Here is a 13,656-nt window from a genome sequence, read left to right as displayed (position 1 = left end):
ACAAGTTATAAACATACATTTGGGGACTTCCCTGGTGGCACAGCGGATAAGAATCTGCCTGCCAATACAGGGCCTGATCCCGGAAGATCCCACCTGCCTCAGAGCAACTAAGCCCGTGCTCCACAACTACTGAGACTGTGCTCTAGAGCCGACGGGCTGCAACTGCTGAAGCCTGTGGGCCCTAGAACCCATGCTCTGCAACAAGGGAAGCCGCCATGATGAGGAGCTGGCCGACCGCAATGAACAGTCCCCGCTCGCCACGACTAGAGCAAGCCCACGCAAAGCAGCAAAGACCCAGCGCAGCCAAAAATGAATAAAATAATAAATAAATAATTTTTTAAAAAGAGCAGAGCCTTGCAGGAAACTCTGAATCCAGAAGAGTAAGATGGAGTAACAAGGACCACATGTGGCCTCCCACGTAAACCACCACCAACAGAAAGGAGACATACAAAGTAGAAAGATACATTTGCTGGGGGATACTAGGAAATTCTTCATTCCTGAGAAGAAAAGAGTCACAGCAGAAGAAAGCTCTTCCATCCTGACTTCTCCGCTTACATGAGAACATGATATTGAGCTGAAACAATCATATCGCATCCAGGAGAAGAAATGTCACCGCCATATCGGGAGTGGCAGGTGGTGTTATTGGTAAAGAACTCACCTGCCAATGCAGGAGACGTAAGAGATGCAGGTTCAATCCCTGGGTTGGGAAGATACCCTGGAGAAGGGCATGGCAACCCACTCCAGTATTCTTGCCTGGAGAATCCCATGGACAGAGGAGCCTGATGGGCTATGGTCCATAGGGTCGTAAAGAGTCAGACACGACTGAATCGGCTTAGCGTGCACAACGTGTTCTCAATGATCTACGTTCTTGGGACAGGTAAGTTGCCTATGCAACAAGCCTGGGGCCACCCCCTCCACACTTGTTAAGTAATAGTACATATCCTAATGGTTTAAGCCACTATTAGAATGGCTTTCCTTTTTAGATTTTCTTTTTATTTTGATCAGCCTAAAGCATCTAAGGGTACTCTCTAAGAGTTCTAGAGTATAACCATGCCTCGGGAAGATATTTATCAGATGAAAAGATGGGTAAACTCTTAAAATGTTTTAGGGGACGTGTTATGAAGTTTTGGCTTCCTTACCCTTTCTCCCCTCATTTGCTTAATGTACTTAGCATCTTTCCAGAATTATCGGAGAGATTAGAGTGGCTTATGGTATTGGGAAAATCTAGGGGACCCCCTAACTCTTGTAGGTCATTCTGCTTTTCCAGTAAGGTTTCCCTATCTCTAGAATGACTTCTTGGACTTCACTAATATTATTTCTTGTGTGCCTGGTATAGGCAAGGGAATGATGTGCGACCATGGATAAGCAATGGCTTTGTTCTGGGATTAAGAACCCAGGACTTGACCAGCCCAACAGAGGTACTGTTGATAAGCATGAGGATGAGTCTGAGATATAACCAGGTGAATGACAGAAGAGCCAGTAGCTCTAGCATAGTTCAAAGAGAGGCTGGATATATTAAACGGACGCTCACGTTCACCCGCAGCGGGGTTCTTCTGGCCTCGCCCTCCCTTTGCTCCGCCTGGCGAACCCAGATACTAACTTGCTCTCCAGATGCAAGCGGATGAGGAGGAGCCGCCGCAGTAGATGCTCTCGTGCCATTTCCCAAAGAGCCGATGTACTGCTTTTCCACTCTGGTCAAACACTGTACCTTCAATCTCATGGGCGTTAGTGCTCCAGTATTTCGCCTAGGATTAAAAGGAGAGTCATCTGTTAGTGTTTTGGGGTCAATTTATTATGAATGTTAAGAGAAAAAAGGAAGAGGAATGAAACCCGCAAGAATGATTCTATGCTGCATATGGTTTCTTGGTTCTGGCTTTTTTTAAAACCATACTTTTAATTATTTAATAAAAATGAGAAGCTAGTAAGCTAGTCCTTTATTTATAGTTTGTAACCCAGCCGTCAACATTCGTGTAAGACATAATTTTCTATCTACTTTCACATCATGCACTGCAGGAAGGAAGGGCTCATCCACCAGGTGGGGGTTGATCCTTAAGCCCCCTCCGGAACAGCTGTTCCCTGCCTGTCACTGTGGCTTTATTGCAATTTAAAGAAATGTAACTCATATAACTTATTCTCTCAAGGAACTAGACAATCCTTTGTAAACAACCTTTTTTTTTTTTTTCCAAGTTTTCCAACCAATCAACTTTCAGTTTCCACTATTAATTTTTTTTTCCCCCAAACCAGACCTGCTCATCTAACTTATAGGGACGTTATGCAATCCACATTCCCACTGAGTTGGTCCTGGACTGGGAACAGCTCAGCTAGGCTCAGCCTTGTGGATTTTACATATACAGTACCACAGTGCAGTCAGCAGAGGGAGCGCTAAGTCCCTAGAGTTGAGTTTTTCAATTTGCCTTGCCTGCCCTAAAAATCTGCAAAAGACCAGAAGGCATTACTCCATAAATCAAAAAATTCTACTACTATTTTCGGCCAAAACAGAATCCATATTTGGAAACCAATAAAATAGAGTGAAATTTCCAGGCCATATCTGATGGGCTGGCTTCCCCATTCTAAGTCCAAAGTAAAAATGGGAGGAAGGGCAGAGTATAGCAGTACCTCAAAGATTAATCAGAAGTGTAACAGTGAGTTCTCTAGCCAGGTAAAAAGGAAAGCAAACGCTGTTCAGACTTTTAAGTTTATTGTAAAGCAGGAGTCGTATTTTCTCTGTAGAGATATTTGTCAGTAAGTTCAATTTCTTACTAGGAAGCCACAGAAAGAGGCAGTCATGCCCCACACATAACTGCTGCTTTCAAATTCTTTTTCAACATCAGAGGCACATCCAGTGTTCTAATTCTTTTCATCTCTCATTGCTATGAAAATACGTTCCCTAGTCCTCAGTAGATGAATACCACATGGATGGTATAAATGGGAGTGAAGGACATTTCTTTGGGGAAATTTCTGAGAGCAGGGTAGCTTGCACCTGGATCAATCAATCAATCAACCTATTATCTGTCAGTCTCCCAGGTATATATATCCCTTACTCAAGCTTCCTTTGCTTCTTTTTGGAAAGACCTTAGATGAAGCTTTTAAGGCAGGGTCATGTTTGCATGCTGCATTGCTTCAGTTATGTCCAACTCTTTTCAACTCCATGGACTATAGCTTGCCAGGCTCCTCTGTCCATGGGATTCTCCAGGCAAGAATACTGGAATGGGTTGCCACGTCCTCCTCCAGGGGATCTTCCCAACCCAGGGATCGAACCTGCATCTGTTACATCTCCTTCATTCGCAGGCTGATTCTTTACCACCAGCACCAGCTTATTTTATGCCAAATCACTACTAATTCTATCTATAACCCAGTTTGACCTACAGGATAATAATAAAGCTTCCAAGCCATCTCTCCATAATGCCCCTCAGTTGCTACAGGTGGTACAGAGAGGTACTGTGCAAAATTCCACAGTTAGAACCTAATCTCTTGGCTTATGATTTTGACCTTAATTAGATGCAAATACTCCTTGAGGAGGGTAATCCTTTAAGGCCACTTGGTATATGTGAGATTTTTACAGGCAAGAGGGAATTTCAGGAGGGAGAGAAGGTGGGGAAACGGACTCAAATCAAGGCAGATGGAAAGTTGGATAGGTAAGCAGATGATTCCAGGCTCTTTGCCTGAGGAAAAGCTGTTCATTTATCCTTGAATGTGCACGAGACTCTGCTGTGTGCTAGGCAAAACTGCCAGGCATTGGCCACAGCAGTGGGCAAGACAGATCCGGCTTCTGCTTTGCTGGAGTCAAGAACAGCAAGGAGGGTGTGGGGAGCAGAAAATAAGCAAGTAAAGCAACAGCGAGCAAGCTACCTGCAGGTGTTAATAAACACTCTGAAGAAAACAGGATATGAAAGAGGGTGACTAACAAGGCTGATGGAAGGATCTGGAGAGAGGATCCCAAGCAGAAGGAAATGGAGAGAGAGAAAGAAGGACAGTGCAGCTAGAGGACGGTGAGGAAGGAAGGGGATGAGGGGTGGCAGGAGTCGAGGTGGGAGAGGAAAGGGGTATGTGTGTGTGAGTGTGTGTGATGGGGGTGGGGAATGCAGACTCTACTAGGTCTCATGGGCCATTGTAAGGATGTAAGCGTTTGTTCTGAAAAAGATGGGACTTGTCAGAGGATTTTGGTCAAATATGATGTGACTTTCACTTTTAAACTGTGCTAAAACATACATAATATTTACTGTTTCAATCATTTTTAAACGTAAAATTGAGTGGCACTATGTACATTCACAAAGTTGCATAATGATTGCCTTATATATCTCCAGAACTTTTCATTTCCCAAACAGAAACTCTGCCCATTAAATAATGACTCCCTTTTCCTTCCTCTTCCCAGTCCCTGGAAATCACCGTCCTACTTTCTGTCTTTATGAATCTGGCTGCTGCTCCAGGTATCTCATATAAATGGAATCATTTCTGTCCTTTTGTGTCTGGCTTATTTCACTTAGCATAATGCTTTCCAGGCTCATCCATACTGTATCATGATGACTTGTTTCAACAGGGTCCCTCTGGTAGACTCACTGGAGAGAGACCACAGAGGGGGAAAGGAAGGAAGGAAGCTAGGAGGGACTGTGACCCTGGTCCAAGTGAGACAGGTGAGGCTGAGACCAGGGGGCCCTGGCACAAAAGTGAAGGTGAAAAGTTCCCCAAGACACCCTGTGCCCTGAGGCCCAGTTCTGCCAAGGCCTGTCTGGGGCCACAGGCACTGAGGTTACCTTTATAAAGTTCACTTTGCAGTGGCAGGAATCGTCATTCAGGTTCTTGATGACAATCTCTCCATAGTGCTCGATCCACCTCTGCCCACTTAAGATGTTGTGGATGCAAGAGGTCACTTTGTTCCACTCAAAATGATCTCCAAAACTAAAGGAAGAGAAAGGGAAAGTTACAGCTCCCAGAGGAGTCAGCAGCAAAAGCAAACAAGCATTTCAAAAACAAGTCCTGTGATGAATTTCTTACTCCTTCATTTACAGACCTAACACCAAGAAAGCCATGCTGGGTGGTCTAAGAGCCTTTACTCTCCTCCCCATGGGTGCCTCGGGGGTGGCAGCAGTCAGATCCTGGAGCTGCAGAGGCTCCACTGGAAGTAGGGGGCCTCCTGAAACAACCCACTCCGTCCTTTGACAGAGGAAGAAACTGAACCAGAGGAGGTGTGTCTAAAATCACCAAACTATGAAAGGAGAGTAACAAGGGGAGGGTGGAGAGGTTGTCCACAGTGTGCCCCATCTACACACACACACACACACACGCATATGTACACACAGGCAGACACATGCACTATATATTTATGTATATACATGTGTGGGTACATATATGTAGGCACATATGTATACAGGAAGACTTTGATCTATTGCAGTTTTTACAGGCTGAAGGTTTGGGGCAATCCTGTGTAGAGCAAGACTATTAGCATTTTTCCAACAGCAATTCCTCACTTCATGTCTCTGAAGTATATAAAAAGTAACTTTCATAAGCAATAGGAAGCCCCAAAATTCATATTGTAATATTTACTTTATTGTAGTGGTCTAAAACCAAATCTGCAATGTCTCTGAGATGTGCCTGTACACACACACACACATATATATTTTATATATAAATCTTAAGATACAAATATCTTAAATCTTTTACAGTGAGAAAGTATTCCAGGTATGACTTACAGAATGAAACAATAATTATGAGGATAATGATATTAAGACCCAAACCAAACACTTCATGGCACATACTATGTGCTGAGTATTATTATTTTTAATTAATTTATTTTAATTGGAGGCTAATTACTTTAGAACATTGTCATGGTTTTTCCCATACATTGACATGAATGTGACTATTTTAAGTGTTATTTCAAGTGCTTTCCATATCTGTTTAATCATCACAACAGTCTTATGAAGTAGATGGTTTATTATCCCTATTTCACAGATGAGGGAACTGGTGATCAGAAAGGTTAAGTACCTCCCCAAGGATTTGCAATTAGTAAGTAGCAGTGTGAGCATATGAGCTCCAGCACCAGAGACCATAACCATTACCACTTTGCTTTATGAATAAGTATCAATCATCCCTGAAAGGTCAAAGTCATGGCTTTCTTTAAAAAAAAGTTTTGACAGTGAGGCAGGACAACAATGTTAAAGAAAACTTATCATTCTTAATTGTGTTAGAAAGTATAAATGAAACTTCTAAAAACTCTATTCAGGGAACCTTGGTGTCCAGGAAGCATTTCCATTAGAGAGAATGAAAATGTGAGACTGTCCAAATGAGGAACCTTTGAAGTCACTGTCAAACGTAGAAAAACATACACTCTCAGCACCACAGGGGACAGTGGGCATCCTGTTTCCAAACCCTGGCCCTAAATTCTATAAAGTTCCTAACCACAGAAGGGGAACTTACACTGGCAGAATCACATGGGTTGTGCCAATGGGAACGATTTCCATGGATTTGCCCCAGAATTTGTTTTTCCATCTCACATCTGAAATGAAATAATACTGAATATTACATATTTAGCAGGAGAGCTAGGTAGATCAAAGGTTTCTTAGGCTGGATAAATGATTAATCACAATATAGGACAGTCTCTTCACAATAAAATTTATCATTATTCAATATAAACAGCAAATGAGTACCTGGAACAGAATTAGAGAAACCCTAAATCTACAAAGTATATCACTGCCCCCCAACCCCCTGGAAGAACTCCCAGCATGAAAGGCATACAGAAGTAAGGCCCCCATGAGAGGCTATCATTGAATAAGTTGAAATAAGGTGAAATGGAACCAGAGAAGAAGCAATGAGCACCATGCTTGGGGAAGGCATCAGAAGAGGCTTGTCTGAAAGGGCCACTTAAATTGGGCTTGGAAGAGTAAGTAGGAGTTCACCCGGCAGAGAAAAGGCAGTTTAAGGCAGAAGACATGAGCAATGTGAGAGAACAGGGTATGGTTCTGTTCTATGGGTCTCAGGTTGTTTAGAGAGAAGAGCAGAAATGCAGCTTGAGTACAACAAACAGCAGGCTTGATAAGCTTGGCTAAGAATCTGATTTGGGTGCATTGGGGGAAACAAGGTGTTTGTTCAGACAGAGAATTGATGTGATTAGATACAGACTTTGCCAAGGTAATTGGCAGCAGTGTGGAAAATGGAACAAAAGCAGGTGAGATGAGAAGCAGGTGATCTGTATTTACTCAAAGGATCAATGAGGATGAAGTGAACCAAGACAGTGGTAGTGGATGCAAGGGAAGAGAGTGGTCCCAGAACCATTAAGGAAACAAAAATAGAACTTGGTGACATTATTAGATGCAGGCTGTGACAGACAGGGAGAATTTGTGGATGATTTCAGATTTCTACAGCATGCATGAGCGGTGGTGCCATCAGGGAAACAAGGAATAGAAAAAGAAGAGCAGGGACAGATGATCCCTCTGGCTGCCAGGTGACAATACACAGACCACGGGGGAGCAAAGGTGAATGCATGGAGGCCAGCAGCGGCGCAAGGCCTGGTCTAGGAGAGAGACGGGCTGGGACCAGGAAGGCCCTGAGCACATTCTGCAGGATTCTATTTATATGACATGTCCAGAACAGGCATACCTATAGGGACAGAAAGAAGATCAGTGCTCGCATAAGGATGCAAGAGGCTAACAGAAATTGGAAGGTAGGGGGACGGGGGCAGGAGGGTGTGGTGGTGGGGAACCATTAAAAGGTGGGTACTGGCTGAAGAAGTTTCTTTTTGGACTGCTGAAAATGTTCTAAAGTTCCTGTAGTGATGATTATACAACTATGTGAATATATTAAAAACCACTGACTTGTACCTTTAATTAGGTAAGTTGTACAGTATATATCTCGGCTTCCCTGGTGGTTCAGATGGTAAAGTGTCTGCCTGCAATGCAGGAGACCCGGGTTCGATCCCTGGGTGGGGAAGATCCCCTGGAGAAGGAAATGGCAACCCACTCCAGTATTCTTGCCTAGAGAATTCCATGGACATAGGAGCCTGGTAGGCTTTAGTCCATGGGATCACAAAGAGTTGGACAAGACTGAGTGACTTCACTTCACATCACTTCACAGTATATATCTTAGCAAGTTGTTATCCCCCAAAACATAATTGGCTGTATAAAGCAAAGTACTAATAATGTATGACAAGGTTTATAACATATATACGTAAAATGTTTGTCCACAATAAGAAAGGTTGGGGAAGGGAAAATAGAAGTACACTTTTTAAAGTTTCTTTTGCTATAGGTTAAGTAGCAAAATATCACTTCAAAAGAGACTGTGATATGTTAAAGATATATGAATCCTAAAGCAAAAACTAAAAAATGGAACAAAGACATATAGCTAATAAAGCAACAAAAATACACAATGGAATCACATATAACAATACAAAAGAAAGTTAAAAAAAAAAAAGAGAGAGAGAAAGAGAGAGAAAAGGGGAACAAAAAACTGATGCGACAGGCAGAAAACAAAGGAGACCAGATCTAAACCCAACTATGTCGATAATCACAAGATCCCCTGGAGAAGAGCTTGGCAAACCACTCCAGTATTCTTGCCTGGAGAATCCCATGGACAGAAGAGCCTAGCGGGTCATAGTCCATGGGGTCACAAAGAGTCGGACACGACTGAAGTGACCTAGCAGGCATGCATGCACATGTCAATAATCATAATAAGTGTAGATGATCTAAAAAATCTAATTAAGAGGAAGAAAAATGTCAAAATGGATTTTTTTAAAAAAGCAAGATTTGGACTTATGGAGAGGTGGAATTGCCCAGGAAGAAGCTAATGAGGAAGAAGCAAATGGAGCTGAAAGAAAACTGTGATTGATATAAGACCCCTTCCATTAAATAACATATAACTAAAGTAATAATGTGAGAGTTGGACTATAAAGAAAGCTGAGCACCGAAGAATTGATGCTTCTGAACTGTGGTGTTGGAGAAGACTCTTGAGAGTCCCTTGGACTGTAAGGAGATCCAACCAGTCCATCCTAAAGGAGATCAGTCCTGGGTGTTCATTGGAAGGATTGATGTTAAAGCTGGAACTCCAATACTTTGGCCACCTCATTGGAAGAGCTGACTCATTGGAAAAGACCCTGATGCTGGGAAAGATTGAGGGCAGGAGGAGAAGGGGACGACAGGGGATGAGGTGGTTGGATGACATCACCGACTCGATGGACATGGGTTTGGGTGGACTCTGGGAGTTGGTGATGGACAGGGAGGCCTGGCGTGCTGTGGTTCATGGGGTCACAAAGAGTCGGACATGACTGAGAGACTGAACTGAACTGAAAGTAATAATAACAATATAGTCCTTACAAGGTCAATGACACTGCAATTAGGAGGTTAGAGACATTATGGGAAATTTTTCCAAAGCATTTTAATGAAAAATAAGTCTCCAGTCAAGCTTCAATTCGAAATTTTAGCAGCAAAGATTCAAAAAGGAAACCATAGTAGTTGTAATCTAAACTAGCAATACCACCTCCAGAGAGAGAAACTGCATGGCTGGGAACTGGGATGGGGGAGGGAAATTTTTCACAAAATACTCTTATCTTTTAAATTATAGATATATTAAAAAAAAAAAAAGGCCATGTGGCAAATCAGGTGTTAACCAGTTAGAATAATCTTTTAAAAAACTGACATGTGCTCATGGTTCAAAACACTGGGATGCTCAAATTTTCTTTTTATAGCACGCTCCGACTATGGAATAAATAAGTTAACAAAATTAATTAATCCATTTAGGAAATATTAGCAGCAATATTTTGTCTTCAGAGCAACCATCCCTCCCAAATGAAAAGCATAATAAACTGAACATTGGAATAACCACCCCAAACTGAAAAAAAATTGGCAATGTAAAATTTCAGAAATAAAATTTAAAGTTTTCAAAAGCAAAAGAATCCTCTGCAGTCTAGAGTCTAATAACTGTAAATACTTAATGTCTCTTGAAATACACGAGGCATTTCAAATGGATGCAGAATAAGATACAGGGAAAAGTTACAGGAATAAACAATGGTGATGGGCCAGACAAAGACTGAGAATTTCTAAAGAAGGAGACAATCAAATTATCCTCCAGAAACTTTAATTATGAAGTCAACAAATGGCAGTTATTGTTCAATGATGAGAGGCAAGAACATCAAATGGTACAGACTGTTCCAATGAGATCCAAGTCCAGGGCCCACTTAACATTTACAGTAAATGATAATGTTACACAAAATGATAGAGGCACATTACCTTGCCAGAAAACAAAATTTGCAGACTCAGCGTGACATGCAGAGATAGGTGGATGGTGGCTGACCTGATGGAAACAAAGGTGAAAAAAAAAAACAAAAAATTAACTTTTGTGTCTCACAAAATCCTTTCTTTCTCCCTTGCACTGAGATGTAACACAATTGCAGTGTCTAAATGAATGGAAACTTGTTAAGTTTCCCTTCAACAAGTCTGTCCTCAAGAGGGAGCTCCTGACACAGTCAGCTCTGTCTTGTCAGGAAAGAGGCTGTGAATGGAAGTCTCCGGAAGCCTGGGGAAAAAGCAGCCAAGTGGTGAGCGATGAGGGTGGAGATATGTTTTGAAAGATGTGAAAATAAAAGCAGAGACACAGGGCTGCCCACTTACAAATCAGCTAACCTGACATTAGCTTCCAAGGTCAAAATCAATGCTATTCTGAAAGTACCTGCAAATGTTTTAATTAAGATGTCAAATAGTACATATTTTAAATGTTAAGTATTTCTAAGCAACACAAAAAAACTCTTTGGTTCAGCAGATTTTAATCTGCTGAGCCCACTCAATGAAACAATGCAAGGTATCTTTTTGAAAACTCTGCATCACAAATGTCCAGCTACTTTTTAGATCACTGACAAGAAGACCAATCAACGGCTGAGAAAAAGTTTTTGTTCATTTTTTGTTCATAAAAATATCTTGAGTAAATATGCAATTACATTACAGAAAAGAGCGTCCCCTGTAACAGGGACTGTAGATCATTTCCCTGCCTTTTGTCACTGGGGTCATTAACTTCTGTTTTGCTCACTAATGAAGAAGCTAAAGAGAAAATGGCTCCTCAGTTAGATTTCTTCATTATCTCAGTAACATTCAAGGCACAGGAGCAGTACGTGTGCTGTTATCATGATAGTGCTATCATGCAATACTAGTAAATGAGTAATAAGCCTGGCATGCTTGCTTGGGATTGCAGAGTCGGACACAACTTAGCAACTAAATAGCTACAATAAAAGAGTAATGCTGCTAGTGATGTTTCCAGAAATTTCTATGACATAGCTGGTTCTTGACTTCCCTGGTGGCTTAGACGGTAAAGCGTCTGCCTACAATGCAGGAGACCCAGGTTCGATCCCTGATGGTAAGCTGGTTCTTAGCAAACATTATCTTACATTTAAGACATTTACAGATGAGAAAACTGAAACCAGGAAGATTATCTAACAGTAACATTTCCCAAACACACTGAGATGAGTGGAAGTAAAACCCAGCATTTTTGGTTTACAGGTGGCTTTCAAAGTTTAAAAAACAAAACAAAACAGTCCTTTAAGTAGACACACCCTGTTTTCAAACATATCAAGAACTCAGAATACTCAGGGGCCTGCTTGAGGTGAACAGGTGTGGCGGGAAGTTGGGGTGACCAATCTATAACCAGTGGCCTTGCTCTGAACCCTGGACTGCAGAGAGGAACATGTTTGAGAACCTCTTCTGTGGCCCTCTTCCAGGTGGAGAACAGCCGGGATAGGACGGGAGTGCAATGGTATCCACTTGGCTTGAAGAAAAGTAGGGACAAAGATGTCAACAGCATAGCTATCTTTCAGGTCTCAATGAACATATAAATCCCAGATCCACTATGAGGTGGGAGGTGCACACGTGCTGTCCCTTGGAGGATTTTAATTCTCACTGGCCTCTTGAGAATGTGAGCTCCTCTCCATGCTTATGTGCATTTCATCTCAAACACTAAGAAACCTAACTCCTAAAATGCTTTGCTTCACTGTCTTTTCTTTCAACCCAATCCCCTGAAGATACATTATATCACACAAATTGCTAAATTCTTGCCTTCTCTTCTTTCCCCATTAGGAGAACAGTGGAGTTACTTTTTAAACCTTGGGATCATACAGAAGGGGGCTTCCCTGGTGGCTCAGTGGTAAAAAATTTGCTCGCCAATGCAGGAGACGCAGGTTCTGTCCCTGGACTGGGAAGATTCCCCTGGAGGAGGGCAACCCACTCCAGTATTCTTGCCTGGGGAATCCCATGGACAGAGAGGAGCTTGGCAGGCTACAGTCCATAGGGGTGCAAAGCGTCGGATACGATGTAGCAACTAAACAACAGCATCATATAAAACTAAACCAGGGCAAGACAATACTGACCCCTCACTTCTCCACTCCACTTGCCTCATCCACCCCGCCGTGGAGCGGACAGGAGCTATGCAATAGCCCCGTGCCCCATAACGTAGGCAGATTTTAAATAGATTATTACAAAGCAGATCACAGTCATTCCCACAGAAATAATGCAGTAAAAAATGTGAAGATCACAGTCTTGGTCAAGAATTTGGCATTTTATAAGTCTGGCAAGTATAAGCATCACAGCAAAATACAACACATAAAAACTATAAACTCTTCTGTAATAATTTAAAATCCTATGAAACAAGGATATAAATATACTGTCCATATGAATTATAAAAGCAACTCTATCATATCATAAAGTATACATATGTCCCATAAAATGCAAAGTTGACCTTTTTAAAATAGTTGTGTCAGATTAATGAATCACTGCTTAGCAAAGTGCCTTTAGATGGAGTTGAAGGGCTGTTTTCTGAATGCATAAATCCCAACACTGACATATCAATGATTTGGTTTCTTTCTTTCTGGCTTAAAAACACCTTTGGGAGTGATTTATTTGATGTACATGACTTTTAAGAAGTTTACAAAGCTTTCCAGGGAAACTAAATTGATGCCTTATTTTTGTTTGATATGTTTCCTTCCTACAGGTATTTATTCATGAAACGTATCTGAAGCCTCTGCCATGTGCTGCATGAGTGTCAGGGAATGAGAGATTGCTCCTGGAGTCCCCCAGATCTAGAAGCTAACTGTGCAGTATCATCAATATCATCTACTGGCTGAGTGACCCTGAGGGTGTTTTTAAACCCTCTGGGCCTCCATTACTTCATCTGTAAAACAGGACTAGTACCACTGACTCTGCAAACTGAAAAAAGCCCATGGAAAGTGCCAGGATCATCTGCTAGTACAGAGTCAGCAGAGATTAAATTTTAATATTTTGTCATGAGTGGTATTTCCACTTAGCTCTCATGGTAACCTTGTGTCTTCATTACCCTTATCTTATGAATTAGGAAACGGGTTTTTTCCCGTCAAGAGCCTGCCCAGTGCTACACAGTTCATCACTGACGAGGGCGGCCCTCTAAATTCACGAGGGCAGCACTCTAAACTCAGGTCTTCTGACTTCAAATCTAACACTGTTTCCTGAGATGCCCTAACTGCTCCTTGATGGTTGCTCTCAAAGCTGGGCCCTGGCTCCTGCCCAAAGCCTCGGCACACTGTTAAGTTCCCATTATGCATATTTAGAAAATGAACCTTCTGAGTCTGACCTTTCCAATCCCTCTGAGTCTCATTTACTTCTTTGTAAAATGGGGTCTGAGAATCCCTCTGGCTTTAAGATACTATTGTTCTAACAT

The 13,656-nt window shown here is 42.0% G+C and overlaps 1 protein-coding gene across 3 annotated transcripts in view; it reads right to left on the bottom strand.

Annotated features, from left to right (window-relative positions):
* Positions 1 to 13,656, bottom strand: part of OSBPL3 (oxysterol binding protein like 3) — a 195,945-nt gene that overhangs the window by 14,195 nt on the left and 168,094 nt on the right. For all 3 annotated transcript variants that reach the window (XM_069588163.1, XM_069588162.1, XM_069588164.1), the window contains 4 exons: positions 10,212 to 10,275; positions 6,412 to 6,490; positions 4,752 to 4,896; positions 1,601 to 1,745 (listed from right to left, as the gene is read on the bottom strand). In XM_069588163.1, the coding sequence (XP_069444264.1) occupies positions 1,601 to 1,745; positions 4,752 to 4,896; positions 6,412 to 6,490; positions 10,212 to 10,275 (433 nt within the window). The remainder of the gene's footprint in view (positions 1 to 1,600; positions 1,746 to 4,751; positions 4,897 to 6,411; positions 6,491 to 10,211; positions 10,276 to 13,656) is intronic.

This window comes from Ovis canadensis, chromosome 4, assembly GCF_042477335.2.
Source record: "Ovis canadensis isolate MfBH-ARS-UI-01 breed Bighorn chromosome 4, ARS-UI_OviCan_v2, whole genome shotgun sequence".
Taxonomy (NCBI): Eukaryota; Metazoa; Chordata; class Mammalia; order Artiodactyla; family Bovidae; genus Ovis; species Ovis canadensis.
Note: the sequence above shows the minus strand (reverse complement) of the source record. Positions and strands in the feature narration are given on the sequence as shown.